Source organism: Crinia signifera, chromosome 5 (genome assembly GCF_055691185.1).
Source record: "Crinia signifera chromosome 5, ASM5569118v1, whole genome shotgun sequence".
Lineage (NCBI taxonomy): Eukaryota > Metazoa > Chordata > Amphibia > Anura > Myobatrachidae > Crinia > Crinia signifera.
In genome coordinates this window covers 170,114,257-170,142,219 of record NC_139221.1, presented here as the reverse complement: position 1 = coordinate 170,142,219, position 27,963 = coordinate 170,114,257, and the positions used below count along the sequence as shown (strand labels likewise).

The window sequence follows — 27,963 nt, the reverse complement described above, 5'->3', positions numbered from 1 at the left end:
GTTGTCAACAACCTGGGAGATGGAGATGACTGTTGAAGGCCTCGGAGTCGTTAGTAGTTGTTGGCAGTTAAAGACACGTGGTATAAGTCTCTGATAAGCACAGTAGTTGGTGGTCGACTTGGATGTCGACAGTGGCTGCTAACGGCCAGGACAATGATGGAAATAGTCTCTGACATGGAGCAAATAACAGTAGGTTGACCTGTGAGCCAATATGGGTGACTAGCCTGGGAGCTAGTAGGGATAGCTAGCCAGGGCCATCGTAACTCTTCTGAGGATGGCTGGGCACACTCTACCACAGAAATGGATAAGCAGGAGTGACTGTCAGGTAAAAGGTTAGCCAGATCAGCAGCAGGACACTGAAGTTGGTAACTCTGGAGCACTGGGTAGCCTGGAGCCTAGGGAGACAAGGCCAGAACTCTGACTTATACCCCCCTTGCCTGTCCATGATTAACTGCAAGCCGCATCAATCAGAACCAGGAAGGACCTGAGAATACTGTACTTTGATTCTGGTACAGGTCAGAGTTCAGGCTAGCAGACAGCATGGTTGGCCCAATCTATCAGCTGACCACAAGTTTCGTGGCACTGATGCAGCATGGACCTGGCATGGAACCGGCAAGGGTCAACGTGCAAGCCCCAAGGGGGCACAGGGGACATTGCGCCATGATCCATGGCCAGAGGTGACACAGGCAGTGGGTCTGCGGTGCAGGGCAGACCAGCGCGAAGGTAAGGGACGTAGACGTGACCAGGCATCACGGTTTGTGACACATGCCATCTGTTTGTGTGTGGAACACTGAAGTGGTAATCCTTTCTACTTTTAGCAACTGCCTGTTGACATATATCGGCTCAAAAAACAGTGAAAAACCCCATATTGAACTTTTGACTGTCGACCTAGACACTATCGAACTAATGGAAAAGATTATGGGCCTTATTCTAGTTCACTCTTAGAGGCAAATTCCTTCTTAGCTGGACAAAACCATGTGCACTGCAGGGGGGCTGATGTAACATGTGCAGAGAGAATTAGATTTGGGTGAGTTATTTTGTTTCTGTGCAGGTTAAATACTGACTGCTTTATTTTTACACTGTAATATAGATCTCACTTTGAAGTAAGACCCCACCCAAATCTCATTCTCTCTGCACATGTTACATCTGCCCCACCTGCAGTGCACATGGTTTTGTCCAGCTAAGAAGGAATTTGCCTCTAAGAGTGAACTAGAATAAGGCCCCATGTGTAAAAAATACACAAAACGGGTGTGATCCCTCCACCAAGCGACAACAAATAGTGAGTAATTATGATAATACATCCCTATTTGAAGGTAATGTCTCCTCTTCTCCACCTCTAGGGTATACGGTCAGAAAGGAGAATGGACAGGATTCTGAAATCAATCCTCTCCCCGTCATATTTCCTTTGGTTGCTCGTCCTACTGTATGTTGGCATGCTCTCCGAGGTATTTTACCCGGGGTTGCAACTGGGGATAGAGCACAGTAGAATTCCAATATAGTGTAGTAATTTATTCAAAAACACGCAATATACATAAAACATAAAACACCGGGTACCATACAGGGTATAAGGTGGGCAATTACCCTTAGTGGTAGAGAACTTTGCTTTAGGCAGCTCTCTTTACTCTCTTATGGTCCAATGGGTAATCTCGGCAGGTCCCAGGCCAACCTCCCTCGATTTCCAGATGATACCAGATGTCCACCCTGTAACCAGCATGTGGCCCGGCTTCCTCCAATGCGTTTCAACCTCTGCTGAGGTCTTTGTCAAGGAGTGTAAAGAATGATGCTCTGGAACTGGCTTTTGTACCTCAGATGCCCAATCTGAGGATTTCTTATTAGACAATGAATTCATCTAGCCTATCACTAACTGTTTTGTTCAGAAAGTCCCCTCCCTTCTGTGGCTTCCTTCCGGCTATGTGCAGCTTGCAGTTCAAGCTGAACTTCAGGTCGAACTAATGACCTGTCGAACTAATGACCTGTTGACCTAGAACCACGTAAACCTTTCCCATGTCGACCTAGACCCATGTCGACCTAATGGTGTCGACATAATGACTATCGACCATCATGCTGTAGACCAAATGACTACATCCCCACCAAAAGGGGTCTTAACAGACCAAAGTACTTTGTTAGTTTCCAAGCTTATGAAAAATGTATGCTGATTGTTAAAAGCAGATAGGATTACCACCTTAGTCTACCACCCGCAAACAGATGGCCTGGTAGAAAGTTTAACCAGACCCTTAAACAAATGATAAAGAGAGCAGTGTATCAAGAAAAACAAGACTGGTATTGGCTATTACACTATTTAATGTTTGCAGTCAGAGAGGTTCCCCGACCCTCTACCAGGTTTAGTCCCTTTGAGCTCGATCAGCTTGTATGGCCATATAAGGCAGATTAAGCAACTCCTGAACAAACATGGAAAGGGCTAAGCAGCATCAGAAGCAGAGTTATGACAGTCAATTGGTCCTTTAAACTGGGAGGCAAGGTGCTAGTACTTGTGCCTACTACAGATAATAAGATGTATGATCAATGGTGAGGCCCTTATGAGATCATAGAGGAAGTGGGACCAGTCAATTACAAGTTTGACAGGAGGGTAGGAGAGAGGTCCAAGTCTACCATGAAAACCTGCAAAAACCTTTGAAGGAAAGTGCCAGACAGTCCTTTGGTAGCTAAAAGGTTCCAGAATGTCAGGTACCCATTGAAGTCACACTTAGGGGGTTATCTGTTTGGTATGGTGAAACGTACGTATGGTCCGTCACACCGTACGTTTCCCGTACGCTCACGGTGAGCATAAGTCAGCCCACAGAACAGCCGCCCACGGATGGTCACAAACACCGACAATGGGGAGTGGCGTTCACTTGAGCGTACGCCACCGTGTACGGACTGATCTCCCTCTTAGCCACCGATACCTGGTGTATATCAGAGCGTACGCCACAGTGCACGGATGGATCTCGTCCGTTTTCCCACCGACACCTTCCATATATCTAAGCGTACGCCACATGCAAACATGTTCTAATATTGTTCAAAATAAGACTTTAGAGTGTAATAGGCAGATGTTGGGATCTTTTGTTAGAGATATGTGATTGCAATAATGTGCTTGGTGGCATATTACATACAGAGTGTGCTACATACAGTTCATAGCAGATATGAAAGTGCATAATGTATGTTCTTGGGAAAAAAAAACAGATTGTGTGCAAAATAGTGGCCATGGCCTTAGGACATTGCTCCACCATTGCAAGTAGAAATTGAGTCCAAAAACATCATTGTTGCTCTTAGACGTGGAAAACACTAAGGGGTCAGCAATAATTGCTGTCCCCTAGGAGCGCTTAATTAGAGCGGTTTGCTTAATTGGGAGTGGCTGCTAGGTGGGCTGGTCAGGTCCCACAGAGAATATCAAACAAAAAACACACAAGAGTTTAGCAGCGCTCTAATTAATGAGTGAATCAATGTGATAAAAAGTAGACAATGTAATATTTAAAAAAAATATTACATATAGGACATTGCAAAGGTAAACACTTGAGCATGAATTATAACACATGTGTCATTGTGTGGGTTTAAAATTATAGGATAAATCAATGGCTGAATTATCAGATCTCACGTGGATAGATGAACCCCAATTGGGGATATGAGTATGTCCTGCACTGTGCACAATGCGATGGTCCCAGTAAATTTGGAGTCCTTGTGATACGGCAATGTGATCTCCTGTGTGCCCACCGAGGGAGTGGCTGTTGTTGTGAGCCTACCTCCAACTTCGTGGCACTTTGTATCCAAATTGACAGGTATTTGGCCGGGGACTTCCACTGTTTGATGGACCCCTGGTCAGAAGAATGAGCAGGTTTTAGTCACACGTTTTCTCTGGATCAAGATAGCCAAAATGTGCATATATATATATATATATATATATATATATATATATATATATATATATATATATATATATATATATATATATATATATATATATATATATATATATATATATATATATATATATATATATATTCATATTCATTATTATTAATATATATATATATATATATATATATATACATATACAGTGGGAGCCACTGCCATCTTTCTCTATAATAGGATTAAGCGAGTAATTGGATTACTCTGCTAATCCCCTACTCTATTGTTCTATGTATTCTATTGCAGCTGAGAACAATAGGATAGCCATGGCTAGCCATCCTAAACCATGGCCTAAGCAAGATAGATGAGATGTGCTCCTACTGTATATATCTATAATACTTTAACTGACCCGGCATATACTGGGTCATCTAAGTGTCCATCTCCGTGCTTTGTTCCGCCACTCTCTGGAACCCCCTTCTGAAAATCCTGCATTTGCCCCTGGGGTTCCCAGCTTTTGCAAAGGTGTTGTCCCCTTAGTTTGGTCCATCTATTTATACCAGATACCAATAGTCAGCTGTTGACTATTACTATGCACGCTGTGTGAATATACACCATATTTTAAAAAATAACATTACTTTTATTTATTATACACTTATATGTGACATATAATGGAAAGCAGACTTAAAATTCATAAAATAAATACATGATGTACTTCTTTTTTATTACACTCCCAGTCACATGACTTCTATGTTTTCATCACATGACACTGCATAGGAACAAAATACCTCTTTATGTGGTGTTTATTTCTTAGCATAGTCTGGGGCTATTTTCTCCCCAGGGCACCACATTCATAGACTCACTTAATAGTGTGTTACTACTTCCTTGATCGTATTTTGCGGCCTGCGGTCTGATCGTGTCACCCGGAAGTTCTGGGTTGGTATGACGGCCTATTCATATGAATCTGCCAGCCCGGAAGTCCGTCCTGCATTCTACACGCTGGATCTCGGGTTGGCTGGAATACCTTCCGGAAGTGATGCCCTGTATCATGGGCTATCCAATTTTATCCCGGATCATGTGACCAACTTTGTATATGTCCCAGCATGCCCTTTTCTCAGCCCTGTCCGTTGCCAGGGAGATAGATAAACAGTGCAAGAAATGTTTTTCAATCAGCATAAGATCTCCAGTAAGATTCTCGTGTTCAGTAGATATATAGATGACCTGTTTATGATTTGGACGGGAAAATAAAAAGCCCTATCCAATCTTATTGATAACATCAATAATAGGCCATCACCTATCAAATGAACCTACCAGCAATCCAACAGTGATGGGGGCATTCTTACAAACATAACCATAAGGGGAACAGTGATCACAGTATGATCACATTTGATTGAAACTTTAACAAAGATAATTATTATTATATTGGAGCAACTAGGTCCTTACATTTCAGAAAAGCAAACGGTAAGTTTGAGTAGTCCTTAAAATATATCAAAGTTAAGTTGTGCACGCACAACCCTCTGAAGCACTTATGTATTATATAGCTTTTCTTCTGGACTTGCAACTTGGTTGGACTGCTATTCTATTACTGGTGCCTGCCCTTGTGTTTCCCTCCTATAGCCCTATAGATTGTAAGCTTGCAGCAGGGCCCTCCTACTTCCAAGTCTATCTGTTGTTACCCAGTTTGTCTACTATTGTAAAGTGCAACGGAATCTGCTGTGCTATATACAAAACTGTAAATAAATAAATAAAAATAAATATACTGTACAAACTGGAAGGAGTTATTTAGAGGTATGGATACTACTGAAATGTGGCAAACTTAAAAAAAACTGCTGGAGGGCACTAATAAATGTATTCCTTGGGTACATAAAAGAACAATACAATCAAGATGGCTAAATTAGAGATTGAACGTAAAATAGCCACAGATAGCAAATCTAATCCCCCAAAATTCTACAGTTATATAAACAGGAAATGGTTAAGGAAGGAAAATATTGGCCCACTAAAAAATAAGCAGGGTAATAGAAGGTAATAGAAGGAAAAGTGGAATTATTCAATCAATTTTTTTTCTTTGGTATTTACAATGGAAGAATCTTCAGAAGATTTCCCACAGATTAAATGCTCGGCTCTTGATTGCTCCCAAACTTTATGTTTGAGTGAGGAAATAGTCAATAATAGATTACAGAACCGAAATAGTAACAAATCTCCTGGCCCGGATGAAATACAGCCTAGGATACTAAAAGAATTGAGTTCTGTCATAGAACTACCATTATATCTGATATTCGAGGAATCAATAATCTCAGAGATGGTACCAAGGGACTGGCGCATAGGTAATGTAGTAGCAATAAGGAAGAAATGCAGATGAGAATTTCAGCTTAACCTGTAGTGCAGAACAGAGAGCTTTTCAGAACCTTGCCACAAATTGGTCTCTGCAGTCAGATATAATTTCTCTGGGTAGACCATGGAGACACAAAATATCTTTAAGGAAGACTTGAGCCAACTGAGGAACTGACGGTAGACCTCAGAGAGGGATGAAATTGGCCTTCTTCGTGAATCTATCTACCACTACCCAAATGGTATTGTAACCATCGGATGGTGGTAGCTCAGAAATAAAGAAGATAAATGAGACCATGGGCAATTAGGAATGGACAAAGGTCTTAACTGCCCAGTGGGAGCCTGATGTGATGTTTTATGCTGCAGGCAGCAATAAATTATTGTACAGCTGCCTTCATATTAGGCCACCAGTAATTTTGAGACCGGAAGTTATAAGTGTTTTGGACACCAGGATGTCCATTGAACTTGGATGTATGCGCCCAAGAGAGGAGACTGGAACGGAGATCGGGAGTTACAAACATTTTCCCAGGAGGTGGAACTGGAGAGACTTGAGTAGAGGTAAAGACAATCGGATTGAGGATGGGATGTGGGGCTGAATTGGAAGATTCTTCATCTGGACCCATTTAACAAGATAGAGCATCAGCTTTAACATTTTGTGAGCCTGGTCAGAACTGATGCTTGAAATTGAAATGAGAGAAAAAAAGGAGTAGTAATGAAGGTGTCTTTCATCTTCTGGAAAGCCAGGGCCTCTTCTGACCAGTTGGTAGGGTCTGCCATCTTGTGAGTGAGATTGGAGATGGGAGTAATCAAGGTGGAAAAGCCCTTTATGAATTTCCGGTAATAATTGGCAAATCCGAGGAACTGCTGGATGGCTTTCAGGGTATTCAGTACTGACCAGGACTCAATGGCTTTAAGCTTCTCTGGATCCATACAAATATCTGTACCCAAAATGATGTACCCTATGAAGGGCATGGATGGAACCTCAAAGACACATTTCGAAAGTTCCCCATACAAATGGTTCTGGCGAAGACATTGCAGAACTTCTCGAACTTGCTGTCAGTGGGACTGGAGGTCTTGGGAGAAGATGAGGATGTACTTATACGACTAAGTACTTATACAGCACATCTCAAAATATTTAAATTGGAACACTCCAGGTGCATTACTCAACCCAAAGGGCATGACCAAGGTTGTGGAAGAGCATACCATTTCACCTTGGATGTTATCAATCTTGTCCTCAAAATTGAAAGCAAGTTCTTGTGCACTTGAGGTAGGGTACAGAGGAGGGAGGGTACAGAGGAGACTTAAATGTGTTAAAAAGCTGCTTAGGGTTGGTGGCATGAGAACAGATGAGCGATTGGAAGTATGTTTGTTTGACAGTGTCCCAAGCATTGCAGTAGGAGTGGTAGGAAATCAGTCAAATTACGAGATTTACGCCATTGGTGTTCTATTTTACATGACTGAGTTCGTAGTTGTTTTATTATTTTGGTGTGCCACGGCTAGCATCTAAGCCTGTGGGGGGTGTAATGGGTAGCTGGAGCCACTTCATCAAGGGCTGTTTCAAGAGTCTGGTACAGGTGGGAAACAACAGAGGCCCTTATTCTGATCGGTGCGGCCGGATCCGAATATGCGGCCAGCCCCGTGCGTCCTAAACCCGCCCTCCATACGGATCGCCAACTCCGTCCGTACGCGGTAAGAAGCTGTCCGAACGGACCGCACGTGTATTTCTCATGAATACACCTCCTCCATCTCAGGGAACCTTCCCCATCATTCAATGGTCGCAGAACATCGAATGCAGGGCCGAGTGGTCTGCCAGCTCCTGCAACCTCAGACCACACGGGCATTTCTCCATGCAAAAACAGGGATCTGGGCGGGCAGCTGACATCCGGCAATGTCATATGTCCACCCCCTACACGTGCGTCACGGCCGCATTACCATACGTACGCCCAGCGTTTGCATGGGAACACCCATGAAACGCAGGGTGTAAACATATGGTAATGAGCCCAAACAGCCCTTCACACCCCTCTCCACCCCCTGTTCGTAGTGTACACATTTCATGCGGAATGTTGCCGTGCGTTCCGTTCGCACATGCGCAAAGACGCCTCTGCACATGCGCAGACACAAAACATCGGCGGCACGAACGCACGCGGATATTACCGCACCAATCAGAATAAGGGCCAGAGTCAGGAGATCTAAGTGTAGGAATTAGAGAGAGCTGTTATTGTAGAGAGGTGGAGGGTTGTGGTAAATGAATAGCATTAGTATTTCTACGGGTTAAAGTAGGCTTGCATGATTTCTGTGTCAGTGAGCTTGGGGTAATGGAGGAGAGTGAGAGGGTAATGAGATTGTGATCAGAGAAAGGGAAGGGAGTGTTAGTAAAATCAGAGACTGAGCACAACCTGGTGAAAACAAGGTCAAGGCAGTGGCCTTCCTCATGAGTAGAGGAGTCGGTCCACTGGGAGAGGCCGAAAGAGGAGGTTAGAGAGAGGAGTTTGGAAGCCTGCAGAGATTGTGGACTGTCAATAGCAATATCAACACACACTTATAAAACAGTATAAATTACAAAGCTTGTGGAATATAGTTAGAAATTACAAGCTTTTAATTATAAATATTGAAAATTAGGACCTTAAAGTTGTAATAAAAATGTCTCACCTGGAAGGCTGCGCATGATTTAATGGGATAAAGGTAGATATGACTGAGTGTGATTGACTTGTCATGAGTTGTCATAGTGCCTCTCCCTTTGCATGAACAAGAACTTTCCATGGTAGAAAAACTAGAAAATACATGGTTCTGTGTGACAGGTGTATCGGCTGTAATTTTCCGATTCAAAACATTGGTTTTCTCCTCATTGTTTCTAGGTGAGACACTGATTCTTGAAAAATTATCGATATCAATGTGCACATTGCTCTGTGATGACCTTTTTATGAAAGTGTCTACTATAAACTGTAAAAATACTTGAGCATCTTCAAAAGTAGACATAAAGCCAAATGATATTCTCACAGAGCCAGTAGGACGCCCATTAATCATATCCATATTGTCTCCACAGATGTGTCCAGCCTGTGTAATGAAAAGAAAGAAAATATTTGTTAATTTATTGTTATAGTCTGTTGGATAGATATACATAATTAAGTTTAATTAACCCTTTGAGTGCCAAGTGAATTTGTCAAAATTGGTGTGAATTTGCCAAGCAAACATTTTATTCATCATAATGACCTGTCATGTTTACCTTACTGTATATACGAAATATCATCTATTTTTACACTCCATTTTTATTTGAATTAATATAACAAATGTGAGTGGCGCTGGCATTTTTAGACAATATTTTGCACATCTCTCACAGAGATGTTGGCATATTTAGGGAATATTTTTGCGCATCTCTCACAGAGACATTGGCACTCAAAGAGTTAACATAAGTACCTTTTTTGTTGTTGCAGAAAGGGTATTATTATTTTCCTTTAAACAGTGCATACATATGAACAAGCATATCACAAGGAAGGTACAGAGAACATATCTTGCAATAAAGATCAAACAGCTTGCATTATATCAATGTTTGAAAAATAGGATAACAGTTTCCCACACAAGAATAATCAGATGATAAATATAAAATGATTAGCTCTTATTAATTAAAGTGGGACAGAAAATGTTTAAGCTGGGACCAAATGGGGGCAATATTCAATAATGTATTAAATGTTGTTTCGGCTGCATGAAGTGAAGAAGTAGACTCCGGAGATCCACCAGACAGTGCCCAGCTGAACCAGCTTACAGACTCCACATTAGCACTCCCCACCGCTCACCTGCCTCCTGTCTGTGATGGATCACTTCCTCACCCCGGCAGCATCTCCTAGCATACCCGCGTTTCACCAGGAAAACACCACCCAGGGTCCAACATGGCATCTGACCAAGATGCAGACCCATTCACCCCTGCCTCCAAGAAGGCCGTTGCCAAGACAAAAGGGTTCAATACACCATGCCCCGGACACTGCGGACTCCTATGGAGAGGTAGTTCATGCTATTAAGTCCACTATGGCGCCCCTGCTCTCTCAGATGGTGGCTGACATCACATTTCAGATGAAAGAGCTCACACAGAGGGTGAATCAAGTATATAACTCTGTGGGCTATGCCACACTTGAAATTGAAGACACGTCAAAGGCCTACAAACTGATGACTATCAGATATGGAGCAAACTTAAATGATATCAAGAACAGGTCCAGATGGAATAATATATATGTGGTGGAACTTCCTGAGTCCCAGAAGGGACTCCCATTAAAAAATTTTTTTTTAAACACACTTCCATCCATATTGGAAATTAAACAAGACTGCTGTGATTTAGGGCCTTATTCTAGTTCACTCTTTCTGACAAAATCCTTCCTAGATGGACAAAAACATGTGCACTGCAGCAGGTGAGGCAGATGTTACTTGTGCAGAGAGAATTAGATATGGGTGGGGTTTAACTTCAAAGTGAGATCTATATTGCAGTGTAAAAATAAAGCAGCCAGTATTTTCCCTGCACAGAAACAAAATAACTCAACCAAATCTAATTCTCTCTTCACATTTTACATCTGCCCCACCTGAAGTGCACATGGTTTTGTCCATCTAAGAAGTATTTTGTCAGAAAGAGTGAACTAGAATAAGGCTCTTAGTTATAGAAAGGATCCAGAGAGTGGGACTCCAATACAATAGTCATATGAAATTAAGTGAATAATGTCAAAAACACTAAATATATGCACAAGAAAAACGCAAACAAATGTTATTTATTTAAATAAAGACGCTGGTAATTGTCAAATCTTTATTTATACATATAAGTAATATACAGTGTGCTGCTTGCTTGCCACCTTACTTTTAAACATCTTAATTGTCCTATTCCAAACTATTACTATATGTTCTGTGTTTTAGATATATTTTGCAGTTTTTATTCAAATCTCATTAAAAGTTATTTTTTAACTACATTAGGTGCATCACATCACAATAGCATAATCCAAGAATATATCAGTATTTGGGGGGTCCATATAAATATAATTAATGTCAAGTGCAACTGGCACCATACCCTCTTTTGCTCTCTAATGCGTGAAGTGGCTTTTAACTCTTTACAAGTATTATCCTATATTACTACCTACATGGGACTATTGTATCTTCTTTATGCCCCTAATATAAACAACTCTCCTAATGTACCCCCACTCAGCAATGTGATGATTGCTCCCCCATGACTTTGTCACTTTCCCATGACTTTAGTCAGTGTCTTCTATTTTCTTTATTTGGATTCATATGTTGATTTACTTACTGATCTGTATTCCTACACGTGCTAACGTAATTCCATATAGTTTAATTTAAACTTCCACTAATAATGTTTTAGTATTGTGATTTTTTCCTTCACTGTTTAAACAGTCTGGCATGCCCTGTCTGCATGCCCTGTTCCATTGTTTTCTGGTTTTCTACACTTTCTTCATACTCTTGTTCTTCTATCTTTCTAACCTACAGTATGTCCATGCCTATTCTCTTTTTCCTTTTCTTCCTACTATACCGACAGTTGAACATTGCCTTTCTTGCCACTGTCTTAATTCTGCACTGCATCATGTATAATGGCGATGCTCAAATAAGTGTGGTGTTATTTTGTATATATGGTTTATGTCTCCCTAAGGTATGTCTCTCTCCCTTTGTGTTCCCCCATTATCTCTCATGCAGGTGAGCAATGGTACACACTCGTATCAGATGATCTTTTTAATCTAAAATTAGACTCATGTAAGATTAGTGAATTTAATTCACCAGCTAAACAGAGGAAATTTTGCATGTATCTCTATAAACAAGATATACGCTTGGCATTCCTTCAAAAAAGCATGTGGAGTGGGCATGGCTAAAACATGTGGAGTAGTCATCCCCATGAAACGTTGTTAATGTTATCGCTGACCCCAAGGGAGATATCTTGACATTACGATTAAAATAGAGTGCCTAACTTTTCTCTTGTGCAACAAAGTTGGGCAATGGCAGCCTTAGTAGCAACTAGAATTTTATTAAAGATATTGTGCCCATCCCTCCCCCACCTTGGAACGTTTCCCCTGATAGAAGTGGAAAAGAGCTGTGAATGGGTCTATGGTTATGGACACCTCAATCATCTTACTAACTATGGTGAATACTGTTGACCAGAGTTATACAACAACATTTATACAGTGATTGCAGCTGGTGTAAGATGCCGCCCAAAATATATATCTCCAAAAGGTGTTACATCTTCAAAACAGAAAAGTAAAAATGGAAAAAGAGAATATTTTTCAAAGGCAGATAGGTCTGTGAGTTGGGGTACAATCACTATTGTGTCACTTGTTATGTAAAGATACCTTGATGTGTTTTTTTTACCATACCTAACTTGGTGAGTGAGGTATGCCGTGGATTGCAGTATTCACTTACCTTCCTCAGATCACGATTTACCACACGTTGCTTAATATAGGACTATATTTACACATTGGATTTTTTCTCTTCATTTTCCACTTTTTCATATTGGGAGCACCGACCCTGCCAACTGAACCCCACACTTGAGGATTGGTTGGCTTCCTTAATTTAAAAGAAACCTTTATAAGCTTGAAGATGTCTTAACCTACCATAAGTAGGGGTACTCCCAACATCTTTCTACACATCTGCACCGTTTACATTTTCACGTATCAATAAAAGACACTAACAAAGTTTTTTTTTGCAATTATATTTTATTTTTTAGAAATCATCAATTTGTTGAAAAAAGAACACCCTACACCTACACAATGAAAAATTTCCCCTCATGAACCGTAGACCTATGCACTGTTGACCAGAGTGTCTGGATACATGGGCATGACCATAATATATGAAAGAATACACCCACACTCCTGCATTTCCTCCAAAAATATTAGAAGAGGAACTCAATGATCCCTGTCCAGAATAAAATACATTCTATGAATACATTTTATGAACATCTGAGTAATTGATGCAACAGGAGATATAAAAGCATGTGCTGAATATAACCTTCTAGGCATTCCTATTTAAGTTAAGTCATAATTGCCAATACTTTTAAAAGTCTTGTGAGGGCACCACAAAATTTACTTAAAGATTAGCAAAAGAGACAAAACCTTAATCAGAAAAAAATCGGCCACTGAAAAAAAAATAACCCTAAATCATGAATTTAAAGGTGTGTACACACGGGGGGATATATATTGCTGAGCAATATATTGCTCAGTGTCTCCTTTTCATCAGCGACCAGAAATGGTCGCTGATGAAAAGGAACCTCTGCTGGGGGAGCCGCAGAGGTAATTAGCTGGTCGCAGGAGCAAGCTCCTGCGACCAGCGATTACAATGGGGCAGAAAAAGGGAGCGCGCCCCCGGCGATTTATCACTGCGACCATATTCCCAGCGATTATAGCCCCTATCGCCCCCGTGTGTACACAGCATAACTTCAAATTCATAACTAGGCTAGCGATCTACTTCAATGATAATACTAGGGAAGGCAATGCTACCTCAAATGAAAGGGAAAACAGTTTATACAGGGTAACAATGTAGATTAAACTGCCTTGAAAAATCTGGGCTCAGGTGGTGCAAGAGAACTTTTATAGGAATTCAGGGTAAATGGATGGACATTGTTCAATTAACACCAAAGTGTTTATAAAATTATAAGGGGAAATTGACGAATATCATCCATATACTACTGATCCCCCTACTGCCATATTCTCTAGATTCATATTATCCAATGTTGTAGCCCTTCGTATTTGGGGGCTAAGACATCGGAACCACAGTCCCAGCAGGATTGGTACTGAATCCCGGCGGTCGCTGTCGCTGCTCTCACCATGCAGCGGGCCTGGTGTCGCGCTACGCTCGGCACACTAATTTATTCTCCCTCTGTGGGTGTCGTGGACACCTATAGAGGAAGAAAGTGTCGGGATTTCGGCGGTCGGGATTATGATCGTCGGGATTCTGACTGCCGGGATTGTAACTGAGGACACATGATGGGCAGAGAGAGGGGGACAGATGATGGGCAGGGAGGGGTTAAGATGCTGGTCAGAGAGAGGGGGAGAGGTGCTGGGCAGTGAGAAGGGGGACAGATGCTTGGCAGGGAGAGGAAGGCAGATACTGGACAGGGAGGGGTAGCACAGATGAGGGTCAGCTAGATGAGGCAGATACTAGGCAGGGAAAGGGGGATAGATGGTGGGCAGGAGGGGGGATAGGACAGATGCTGGGCAGGGAGAGGGAGGCAGATACTGGGCAGAGAGGGGGTGGGACAGATGATGTGCAGAGAGAGAGAGAGAGAGAATGCAGGGAGAGGCAGGAGCCAAAGAGACAGAGGAGTCAGATGGTATACTCACAGAGAACGCCATGCTATGAAATCCTCTGTGGTATTTTAGTGATCAAAGGAGAGTGTTGTAGTATACTCCTCCAATCGGGGCTCTTCTAATCAGCATGTGCCGAGCTCCTCCAATCACATGTTACACAAGCACCGCCTCTCCCTCCTGGCAACAGCGCATCTCCCTCCTGTTGTTCGTTTACCGGACATTGTATAGTCCGGGAACACCACCCGTCCAGACTCCGGACACCGGGCTTGATTACCGGACTGTCCAGAGTAATCCCGGACGGGTGGTAACCCTACTTCCCAACCAAAATACTTCATACAGCATGCAATCCTTATAATCAATAATATTTTTCTCTCTGGTGAGCTACATTTTCAAATAGTAAAGTGAGCAATATGGCTAGGCATATATATAGGAAGCTCTAAACCTGCCAAAGAGGGCCTCTGGAATATTAAATGGAAGGGCCTCCACTTTAATAGTGTTCAGTTTATAGAAAAGTCTCAGAGAAAATATCTACTACTTAGTGCAATTGAGGGAGACATTAGGCCTTAGCAAACAGACTAAAATTTTATCTGCGAATAAACTGATATCGTGGGGTGTGTTGATAATTTTAGGACCCTGAATAAAGTCAGTACTTTAGCACTCTTAGTAATAAGGTACAGTATAACAGTGAATAGGTGCATGGCCTACATCACAAAACGTACCAGGAAAGACGAAATTATGTTAATATGTATACTTTAGAGCAGAGAAGGGAAAGGGGGGGCATGATATAAACTTTCAAATATATCAAGGGCAGGGCTTTAAGTGGTCCTGGAGAGATGGTGGAATTAATTTTCCTGCCACCGAACCCCCTCCCCTCCCAATCTCCCCGAATTATGCGGAGCCCAAGCCAGTGCCAGAGTTTTAGTTATTTATTTACAGTTTACTATATAGCACAGCATATTCCATTGTGCTTTACAATTGGAAATAGTGCTACAACAAACTGGGTAGTAACAAACTAACATAGAGGTAGGAGGGTCCTGCTCACAAGCTTAAAATCTATATACTGTAGTTTTTGGAACCACATGCAAACTATGAAATTCAAATGATGCCATACAGAAGAACAATCATATTCACATTACACTGAATGTAGTGACCCTGATTCACATTACACCATAAATAAGTGCCTCTTATTCACATTATGACACACAGTTGTGCATCTTATTCAAGTTACCCTACTCATTGTACATGTATGCCACACAGTAGTGTCGCTTATACATAATACCCACAGTAGTATTGCTTATACACATAATGCCCACAGCAGTAGTACTCTTCCACAAAATGTCCACAGTAAATGCCCTTTATACACATATTGATCTCTATATAAGTAAATAGGGATGCCCTCCACCTCAGAACAGCACTACAAAAAGAGTATTACTCCCCTGTTCATAAACACGTATCTGGGTTTAATCTCATGGTTATTGTCGATGGATATGAAAGACAAAAAACAAGAAAGAGCTCCGCCCTCGTGTAATACTGATATGTAAATCAATACTATACAACCATACAGGTGATAAACATCGGATATAAGTTGATGCTGTGTCCCCCTCTCAGAACACTCACACTATTTGGAAAAAATAAAGCACATCGATATCAAAACAATGGAAATTGAAGAGGTATTTAAATAAAATTGGGTGTTCCCCCTTTCCAAGTACTCACTCTTTTGTGATTTGAATGAAACATATCATATGGGGTGCTCAACCTTCTTATTCTGTATAATGACACCAGAACTCCGCCAGAATAAAAGTAGAGTGGATCCTTTATTCAAAATAAATTATTTAAAAAAACATACATGAGCTAGGTAACTCATCTCAGGCTAACCGGCACTCCAGAGGTCCAGATGGCAAGTGTACAACGAAGAAGAGTCGGTTGGTTTCTGTATGCTATATACAGAAACAGTTGGCGAAGAAAGAAATGTAACTTATCTTCAAACTTAATACATTAGAACCAAAAGGATTGAATCAGGATTTCGAAAATCAAATGGTTCCTATAATCTTAAGATCCACTCTTCATTGCACATTGCACTTTTCTGTTTTTAACTTCTCACTGGGTTTTAATTTTAAATTTTATTAGTAAAATTTTATTAGTACCTTTTATTGACATCTGATTTGCTGCTATTGGTGCTGCTATATAGTTATTTTCATTTTAGGATATACACGCTGAGAAAATACAGAGAAGAAGACATATATACATAAGGAGAGACTAATATGGAGGAGTAAGATGGCTGCGCCACATACTAATGAATGGAGATAAGGTATACCAAGATGGCCGCTGAATAGAAGAAATGGAACTTTGATGTCACACACGCCACCTCCGGGAGGGGGAGGAAGCGTCTGGTGGGACACAGCATCTCCGGGAGAAACAGAGGCTGCATTCTAATAAGAAGTTAAGGGGAACAATAGGAAAATGTATATAGTATACAAAAGCCCAATTATCCCGCAGGTGTCGGGAATTCAGACATTAGGAGGGCTATTTAAACCTGATAGATAGAGGTCACAGGTACCTTGAAAAAGATCTTATCCATAGATTGAAACACGTTGGTAGTGACCTCTATAGGAGCAGCTAACCTCATCTGGACGACCTGACAACAACCAGAGGGACCACAAACGGGGCCCCGTTGTACACTTGCCATCTGGACCTCTGGAGTGCCGGTTAACCTGAGATGAGTTACCTAGCTCCTGTATGTTTTTATATAATTTATTTTGAATAAAGGATCCACTCTACTTTTATTCTGGCGGAGTTCTGGTGTCATTATACAGAATAAGAAGGTTGAGCACCCCATATGATATGCTTCATTCAAATTACAAAAGAGTGAGTACTTGGAAAGGGGGAACCCCCGATTTTATTTGAATACCTCTTTAGAATAAGGATTTCCATTGGTTTGATATTGATGTGCTTTATTATTTCCAAATACTGTAAGTGTTCTGAGTGGGGGTACCCCCCCCCCCCCCCCCCGATCACAGCATCAACTTATATCCGATGTTTATCACCTGTATGCTTGTATAGTATTGATTTACATATCAGTATTACATGAGAGCGGAGCTCTTTCTAGTTTTTTGTCTTTCATATCCAGCGACAAAAAACATAAGAGATCCAACCCATATACGTGTTTATGAACAGGGGAGTAATACTCATTTTGTAGCGCTGTTCTGAGGTGGAGGGCATCCCTATTTTCTTATATTCAGTCTCTATTGGAGGTCTGGTGTTTCCTCTGAGCTCTCACCTTGAACTGCTGCTTTCTCTCTTTGCGCAATAAGAATTTCACATACCCTTTTACCTTGCACATATTGATCTCTGTCCCTCCAGTAACTTCCTCTCCTTTATTCTTCACTTCAGCGGTGAGGATGTCACATACACCATGCAATAAGCATCTGGGACAGGCTTTTCTGTGGAAATTACTATGCAGAGCTGGGATGGAGGTGGAACTGACTTCACCCTACTATTTCAGGTGGTGGCAGTAGCGCACGCAGGGGGGGTTTCTGAGTACCCAGAAACCCCCCCAGGAGTCCAAGGGCCCTAGGCTGAAAGCTGAGGGTCTCCTCTTTCCATGGGTATAAGAATTTTAAAAATCGGACCTTGGAAACCGAAGATATCTGACTTCAAATCAGTGGTCCCCATCCAAGCCTGTTAATTGCATTCCCAGTCAGATATTTCAGGTTCTGTCTGACTTAGAGTTTTGCTGAGGATATATTCCAAAAGCTGGGACTCTTCTTTTTTGATGGACACTAGCAGCTTGTCTCTACTGAGCCCCGAACCAGAGATATCAGACTTCAAGTAGCTGGTTACTGCTCCAGCTCCACACACCTGGTATGTAGTTTTATATACTCGTTGGCAGATTGCTCTGCCTCCTGAAATCTGATCCCCTAGTCCCCAATACCATGTGGTAGGTGGGATTCTCTTGTTTTTAATTCCATTAAAATCTAAGAAATCTATTTCCGAGAACTGGAGATATCTGCAGTCAAGCAAGCTGTCCTCCCACCAGAAAATGATGAATAATAAGCCCACTCCATTATACACCCCTCCTCTGCATATTAAACATCCTCTACCACCCTGGAAATTATGTATCAGGGCCCCTTCATTCATCCCAATGCCCCCTTCTCTCACCCCATCACCCCCCATCTGTGCAGTAAAGGTGTAATTAGTGGAAATCACTGATCCAAGCCCTACATGCTGAGCGGTTGATATAATACCCCCTACCACCTGGGGGACATCAAAGCTTCCCCCACCCCTACCGTTGGAGGATCGGTAGGTGCCCCAATACATTGCTATGCGCAGGGGTCTACACTGCTGTTGACGCCCCTGTATATGTATATATTTATTATTATTATTTATATACATTTGGTCCATCTATAAATCTATAATACTCTAACTGACCCGGCATATGCTGCGTCACCTAAGTGTCCATCTCCGTGCTTTGCTCCGCCCCTCTGGAAACCCCCTTCTGAAAATCCTGCGTTTGCCACTGGGTGGAACTCAGTTGCACCCCGTTCCCCCCACTTTAACCACTGATCAATGGTTTTAACAAGGTACAGGTGGGAGACATTCTTCACAGGAAGAGGAGCAACAGAACACGAGGACATGCACTGAAACTAGAGGGAGGAAGATTCAGGGAAAATTTGAGGAAGAATTACTTCACAGAAAGAGTAGTAGATAAGTGGAATAGCCTCCCTTCAGAGGTGATAGAGGCAAATATAGTAGAACAATTTAAATATGCTTGGGATAGGCATATTCATATCGGTACTTATGTATTATCTGGACTCCCATGTTAAATGCACCCCATTTTTTCATACCCCTACTATCCAACTACGCATGGAGATGATTTTATATAGTGTGGCGAGCGCAGCGAGCCACCGTGCCCGAAGCGTGGTGAGCGCAGCGAGCCCCGCGAGGGGACGCGGTCTCATAAGAAAAACGGGAGTCCAGATATTACATAAGTACCTTGATATCCTTATAAAAAAATCAGGATCAAATATGGTTTGAGGTAACAAGTTTAAAAAGGGGCAGACTAGATGGGCCAAGTGGTTCTCATCTGCCGTCAAATTCTATAAATATGACTTAAATCAAATTCCTTTATCTTTCCACATGTGATTGTAGCAACATTCCCATTAGTAGCCAGCTTTATATGCAGCAGAATATACATACTGTATGATCATCTTTAAATGTCAGATGATTGCCAAATAATTGGGATCCCGACAGTCGTATACCGACATCGGCATACCAACTGCTGGTGCTCCGACAGGGGGGATCCCGACTTACAGGGGATATTCTCTCTTCTGGGGGTCCACGACCTCCATAGAGGGAGAACAGAACCTGTGGCGAGCGATGCAAGCCACTGAGCCTGCAAGGGGCTTCTTTGTGCTCACCCACCTGTCGAGTCAATGGCAGTCAGGATCCCAATTGTTGGGCAGTCATACCACACCCAATAATCCTACCAGTCCGGGAGTCCTGCAATAACTTCATGCAATATTCAGCAGTAGTATGGCTAATAAGGAAATGTACAGTAGCTGGCCGGGCTCCCTCTTCCTTAAGTGGGTAGTGCCAGTGCCAGATTAAGGTCCACATGGGTCTGGAGCTGAAATTTATGAAGAGCCTATTATGTGCTGCCACATCCCTGCCTCATTACCAGTGGCACATTACCACCTCACTGTCAGCAGCACATCCCCGCCTCACTGCCAGCGACAAATCCCCGCCTCACTGCCAGTGGTACATCCTTGCTTCATGGCCAGAGGCACATCCCCGCCTTACTGCCAGCGGCCAGCCTGCCCCACTGCCGGGTAGCTCACATGTACATCAAGCTATGTACACACAGTGCAATATATTGCTCCCTGTCCTGTTTTAATCAGTGACCACATATGGTCGCTGATGAAAAGGAGACTCTGCTGGGGGAGCCGTATGAGGAAATAGCTGGTTGAAGAAGAATGCTCCTGTGACCAGTGACCATTAGGGGTTAAACACGGGAGTGCACACCTGGCGATATATCGCACACAGCACATACAAATCAATGACAATATAGTCGCTCAGCGACCATATTGCCAGCGATATGTGCTTAATATCGCCCCGTGTGTACACAGCTTAAGATTACATTTGGCTGCGTAACCCTTTGAGTGCCAAGTGAGTTAATAATGGCCTGTTGGGGAGGGTTAGGTTTAGGCTGTGGGGAGGGAGGGATATGGGGGGGCATGAGGAGAGTAATATGCTTACCAGACCCCTGTCAGGATTTCCTCCTTTGGGATGCTGGCGTCGGTATTCTGACGGCATCCCAACCGCCGGTCCTCTCTATGTACCCCGAATTCCGCCTATAGTCTACACATCAGAATCTACTTCTTATTTATTTAGCATCTTCTTGCAGATAATAGATAGTATCTGATTAGTTGCCCATAGTAACATCCCTTCTGAAATAGAACCCCCAATTTAGTAAATTTCCCCCTTATATGCCACACTGACATATATATTCTGTAAATGTAGGATAGACAGACAGATAGATAGATAGTGTCACATTTCGTGAAGCACCAGCTGGAGTGTAACGGAGGCTGAGTGCTTTAATATAAGGTTGTTGCATTAACGACAGAAGGGAGTGAAGCATGAAGTAAAACCTTATGTAATGAAGATACTGCGGTACAGGTTGTAAATAATGGCACAATAATAATACTGTAGTTTCTGGTGTGATAAAAGTCAATAATATACAATACTTTATTGAAGAAGTCGAAGATGCTTGGCAATTGAAAGAAGTATTGAAGGATTTTTTGAATAATTGGATGATCGGGTTTAAGGTTGGATGATTGGATGAAGAATTGGATGATTGGATGAAGGCTTGAATGATTGGATGAGGATTGGATGATTGTAATAATAATTGGATGGTTGAATGAAGATTGGATGATTGGAATAATAATTGGATGGTTGGATGAAGATTGGATGATTGGAAGGGGAATGTTAGGGCAAAAATCCTGCTCAAACGCCACCGTAGTATAATTATTGGTGTTATTGATCGAGTCTACCACATATCGGTAGTTAGCCGAAAGAAAAACTACGTGCGCACAGTAAATTAACACCGCCCAGAAGCCCAGATCTTTTGATTGACATAATCTCAACAGAGAAATACACATCCCCCGCCCATATAAACTTACTAATTGCCTTGTTTAAGATGCTTAAATCTGACTCTTTCAACATAATGGCCAACAATTGTATGTCAGGTGCAGGAGGGCAACCTACCAGTGATTAATTCCATTTGGACCCCACAATTAAGCCCACAGGTCATCCTCCAGCAGCTACTATACTCTATCAAACCTTCAGAGTGGCCGTGTCATTGTGAGGACCCTAAACAAAGGGGCCACTTCATCCAGTCCACAGATCTTCCTCCAGCGGTATTGGTTGCTCCATTTCAACACCATGCAATCATGAGTACACTGGACATTGGACCCCAAAAATCTTATACTCCTCCTATCAATTAAAGAACTGGCCACACTCTTATGGTTGCCCCTTATACTGTACCTCAAAAACAGCCACATTTATTAATGTTGTTTTCATTTATAGAGTATATTTTTTTATTTACTGTTTTATATGCTAATTACATATTTTATTATTCTTTATAGAAAACAGACAATCCCAATTATTTATTTGCAAGCACTGCTATTTTTGTTCCTCACATATTGTATAACATTTGTATGGCATATAATTGTCTGGGGAAAGAGATACATTTTTACATTATTTTGTACAATATTTTACATTATACGATTAATTATAGGGGGAAAATTGGCCTCATACAGGGCCGTTGGATGTTTTGGAAGGTAAGCCCCAAATACATTAATGATGAGGTCATCCACAAAAAAGTCATCGCCCCATCCAAGAAAAGCATTTTTGTGCTTTAGTCTTGGAGTGATAAATTAGGAGACCTTTTCAACATCAGATAACAATTTCAAAATGTCCGGGAGGGCTTTGCGGGGATTTTAAAATGATAAAAGAAGGTCATCAGCATAAGTGGACACCTTCAATTCAGTCGGGCTGACACCAATACCCTGCCAGGAATCACAGAAGCAAAAAAGTCTTATTAAGGGGTCTATTGCAGGGTTGCCGACTTTAAGATTCTCCTCTCCGGGAGAAGCCCGGAGAGGAGAGTTTCAGCAGCCGCTCAGGGGGTGGGGCTTATGCATGACATCACTAAGCACTAAGCTAAAATGACACAATTGTGCTGTTTTAGCTCCGCCCCCTCCTCTGAGACCCGAGGATTGCAGCATTTTAATGCCACGATACGGGGGTCCCCCCTGAATCCGGGAGGGTTGCCCACCCTTCCGGGGGCCGGGAGGGGGTACCCGATTTTCGGGAGACTCCCGGAAATTCCGGGAGGGTCGGCAACCCTGGTCTATTGCCAAATCAAACAATAAACTGGACAAGGGACACACTTGCCAGGTACAGTATCTCTACCTAGGGAGAAGCAGGAGGTTTTCAAACCATTAACCGTTAGGAAAGCCTAGAGGAAAATAGCATGTGAAATAATGTAATAAAACCTACCCCAAAGTTTTGCATGTACAACACCAGGAGACGCGGTCAAAGGCTTTATCTGCATCACAGCTAATGAGGACCATTTTTACTCCGGGAGTTAAGGCAGGCTGGGTGAGCTATAATAGGATGAGAGATTCTGAAAGTGAGAGATTTGGTAAGAAATCATTTACACTGAAACCCCAGTTTTGATTTGCAGTGTAAATGATTGCCGCTTTTTAAAAAAAAATGGAGATTTCTTACCAAATCTCTCACTTTCTGAATATCTCATCCTATTACATCTTACCCACTTACCTGGTGCATATTGTGTACAGAGAGTGCCCTTTTACAAAACCTGTTTGGGAGGGGTGCAACATATTTGTTACCTGTAAACAGGGCTGCCACTATGAATTTTGGGGCCTGGGACTGATTTCCAGTCTGGGCCCCCACCCATCTCCCCCCCTCCCTTCACAATCAGAGCTCGTGTACCGGCAGCTGCTCTGATTGGCTCAAGATCTGATTGGCTCAAAAGCTGGTGCAGCATTTTAATTGGCCACCGGTGTCTAGCATTAAAGAAGCAGGCAGCACAGCAGAGGCAGTCGGGGTGGCAAAATGAGCTGCCCGGGCCCTTCCAGAGACCGGGGCCCGGGACAGCTGTACCCACAGCACCCCTCTGTTGGCAGCCCTGCCTGTAAATGTTGTGCTATAATAGTGGTTAACAATTTAAGATCTTGATTTAACAGGGAGATTGGATTGTATGACATTACTAAGGTGGGATCTTCACCAGGTTTAGGTAGGAATAATAATCATGGATTGATTAAAATCTAAAAAAGGACATTCCCCAGACAATATGGAGTTAAACAGCGTTTGAAGGTAAGTTATCAAATGTGGAGACAGAAGTTTATAATAGTCTGCATTCAGTCCGTCAGGACCGGGGGCTTTGCCCTTTGAAAGACCACCAATGGCTAACTGAAGATCTTGTTCTGTGATAGGCTTTACCAGAGCTTCATTTTCATACTGTGTCAGAACTTGAACATTCCCTCTCCGCACAAAATCCATTCCCTGGGATGGATTATCTGGGGGCACCAGCAGGGGCGGATTGGCCATTAAAGAGGTTTATCGGGAGGCCGGCGGAACGTGAGGCCGAAAGTTGCACACTTAGCTCCACCCACAAAAATTAACCAGGGACACCACTGGTCAGAGACACAACTCAGCCTATGTCACCATGTGACCCTGCCTCCTCCCGCTACTGCACTGTGCTGCGCTGAAGAGACTGGCAGCGCTACAGCATCACAAATACACATAGGTGTGCGCACGATTGCACAGAAAATTGATTCGCCGGCGGCGGTCAGGACTGCATTACTTGCCTGCTGCAGCCGAACTCCAGCCCGTGCGCCAAAGAGATCACGGTGGCCGGGTGTTGCCACTGCAGAGGTGCTGGCTGGGCTACATTGAAGTCAGCCCCCGACCCTGCCCCTATAGGTGTCAGAGCGCACAATGCTGTAACGTCACAGCGCGCACCAGTCCTCCTGCCCGCACCCCCATTCTCCTGCTGCAGTGCTGTGGCCTCTCAGAGCTAGAGGCACACCACAGCACCGTCACTCAGCACCTCCTCACAGTGAGCCCCCAGGCAGCCAGTGTTCCGCATACGAGAAAGCAAGGTAATTTTCTATTTGGTTGGGTTTGGGAAGATATGCCAGGCTGCAGTTAGGAGGCTGCTGTTGGCGGATGGGGAGGGGGGAGACCAGGGGAGCGTTGCTGGGTGGGGGAGGGGGTACTTTGAGAGGATGCAGCAGTGTGTCTCCCATTTAAAATCAGTATTGATTAGGCTGGTTTAAGGTTAATGGGGGTCACTAGTGCACGCAGGGGTGTTCAAAGTACCCAGAAACCCCCCTGACATCTTTTTTCAGAGACATATTTGTCCCTGCAATAGCCGAGCTTCCCTGCTACTGCCGCGGAGCGCTGACAGTTGTATAGGCAGTTGCCGGTGTAGTGTAATCTCGATAGTGGTGCTGCACTCTGTCTAAGTTGGTTGAAAATGGGGTTCAGAGTATCATACGGTCTATGTGTAAATAAGTAAAATAGCACTGATTAATCAAAGTATGTTTACTCCTTGGAAGATTCCGAAAAGAGCAGTGTATTTAGAACACAGTAAAATACATTAATATAGGCAGTATACTTCACAAATACAAAATTAAAAAAAGCATGCAAGTATAGGCCGATATGTGTGTGTTTAGTAATGTTCCATTTAAGCTGCAATGGTTCCAATTGAAGCAGTGACAAGCGTGTAATTAACAAGTAATGAGTAAAGTAGGTGATTGTATTGTGTTCAGCTGACATTGGTTGAGGTGCGTCCGTCCTGATAAGGCGTTCCGATTGCCTAGTGCATGACTGAGTGGTGTCCGCAAAGCAATACTTGCTTATGGACACCGCATATTTCTTGCCTTTTTGTTCGCGTGCATTCGGTGTGCTGTCCGAATGCACGCCCACCAAAATAAGTGCACTCCCCCATGTCCGCCCATGTTTCCACCCAGTTTAGCCCACTTTGAAAGTACGCCCCTGTGTCATTCCGAATGACGCCCATAATACGCCCATATTTCCCGAGTGATTGCGGTGCACATTTCTGTACGGTATTAGTGAGTACAAGTACGTAGACCATGCGTGGCACATGCGCATAGCATTCCCCACGCATGCGCAGACGGCTAAAAAACGCCATCCGAAAGTATACGGAAATGTACGCACCAACCAGAATAATGCCCTTAGTCCGTGGATTCACTCTGTTCAATTTGTTATTCTGCCAAATCCCTGGTTGCTACTTGGACCGAAGAGGACACGATATACACCGGAGGACCCTGGTAAGTATGGTTTCCTTGCACAGGTACACATATTGGATTTTCTTCAGGACCATCGGACAGAGGAGACCCACCAACATGTCAAGGTAGGTAAGTATCTGTATTAATGGGCTATGTATGTAATAAAGTTATACATTTATTGTGCGTTTGTGTTTTATTTCACTATTTAGATTGTTGTGGTTCTCCAAGTTCCTGCATGCAGTGCAGGCTTGCTGGGACTTGTAGTTCCACAACAATACACAATAGTTTATTCTATTTTTACACATTTATCATCCCGGTGGTCACCACCCAGGGCCACCAGGGACAGCCCTGGGCTTCAGCATAGGTAGGTAAATTATGGAGGGGGGTCCCCTTCATTGGGGGGTCTGCACTTCCCCAGGATCCCTGCCCATGCTGACTGGGCAGGGGGTTATGGCTTTGCTCCCCCCCCCCCCCGGCTGTGGCATTACCCTGCTGGCTTGCTGGGCCTGGTGCTGGTTCTTAAAATACAGGGGACCCCTACTCATTTTGTCCCCCGTATTTTAGGAACCAGGACCGGCCCTTGAACCTGGTGCTGGTTTTGTAAAATCCGGGGGACCCCTAGTAATTTCGTCCCCTGATTTTATGAAACTAAGGCTTTTTGAGGTTATGCTCAGCAGGGGGGACCCCAAGCTGTTTTGTTTTCTTTCTTTAAAATTACACTTTTTTTTGGACAGAACAATGCACAGATCACACTGGTCAATATTACTAGATAAATTTAGGAAATTATTTTTGAAATTTAATTTTACTGGATATGAATTGCTCTTTATATTACCATGGTAAACATTTCATGAAAGACAAGTTAAGCAAAAAAGAGGTAAAAAAGAAAGTAGTACTGTACCATCAAACATACACATTGATATATATGCAAAGATAATTGTCTAACCTGTAAGTTATTTTTCACTTCAGTACTGCTAATTCCCAAGTGCTTCTGGCAGGCTCCGGAATTACAAAAACAGCCAGTGCGAATGTGAATATTATATAGACTAGCCATTTTTTCAACCTGTAAATTCAAAAAAAGTTTATTAAAAACATGCATAAAAAACACATCAGTTTATGCAACGTTTTCAGGAACATACAACCAAAACAAGTGACATACTGTACTGTACCTTATATATCCAAAACATTGCTCAAACCCCTACAGTCTCTAGTCAGCTTCATTGCAAGTGTTCCTGGTGTTGCCACATAGCCCATATCACCCAAGACTACTACTTCTACGTTTGCCAGTGACCGAACCAGCCTTGGGATTGTCCATACATTATGAACTTTACATCAAGCAGACACTGCCATCCTCAAAACTGGTTTATCTTCACCAGAGGACCCTCTTCCTACTATATGCCGCAACCTGCTGGGAGGAACACCACCTCCACAAGCCAATTCAAGATACTAAGATGGATCGGAATGCTTAACAACGAGCTGCAGATTTAGTGGATACCCAATACTGGGGCCTAATAGGAATGGACACAGCATTTGATTACTAATACTGGATCAATTGGGTGACCATAAAATATACATTTGGGCTATTAAGTACACCAACAGTTAATTTTATTCGTATATTATTTCTATACTAAATTATGTACTGTATGTTTTTATAATTGTTGTATGAACCCTTTAAAATTGTCAAAATAGGTGTGAGAATTGTTTCCAAACTTTTTTTATTTGAATTTACATAACAAATGTGAGCAACACTGGCATTTTTACCAGATATTTTGAGCATCTCAAACTTGACTTTTGGCAGTCAAAGGTTTAAATTGGTTATTAATGTGACCTGCTGCACTCTGTGAATATATTTAGCACAGGTACTCAACCCTACTGCTGTTTTTCATGTTATTGGGAGTGGCTACCCATTCTCTGTAGTTGCTCCTTGACAAACCAGCTCTCGACCAAATGCCCCAACTGATATTTTGATATCATTCTTTTTATTGCTCTGAAGTCAGCTGCTCCCCAGTGGCTTATGACTGGTCAGTGTCATTGTAGCTGATGTCACAGCAAAAGGGCTGACCGAATACCAAAGTTGAAAGAGCATTGTTTTGAGTATATAAGGCATGTCACTTTCTTTGGCTTGTACTGTATGTGCTTGAAAAGGGTTGCTTAAAACAAAATGTTGAACAAACAATGTTGCT

General features: G+C 42.6%; 1 protein-coding gene across 3 annotated transcripts in view; it reads right to left on the bottom strand.

Annotated features, from left to right (window-relative positions):
- Window positions 1–27,963, bottom strand: part of MOCOS (molybdenum cofactor sulfurase) — a 571,628-nt gene that overhangs the window by 132,390 nt on the left and 411,275 nt on the right. Inside the window, exons 7-8 of one of the 3 annotated variants that reach the window (XM_083188287.1) lie at window positions 26,727–26,843; window positions 8,818–9,222 (exon numbers count right to left, since the gene is read on the bottom strand). In XM_083188287.1, the coding sequence (XP_083044413.1) occupies window positions 8,818–9,222; window positions 26,727–26,843 (522 nt within the window). The remainder of the gene's footprint in view (window positions 1–8,817; window positions 9,223–26,726; window positions 26,844–27,963) is intronic. The other 2 variants (XM_083188289.1, XM_083188288.1) reach the window with 2 other exon arrangements.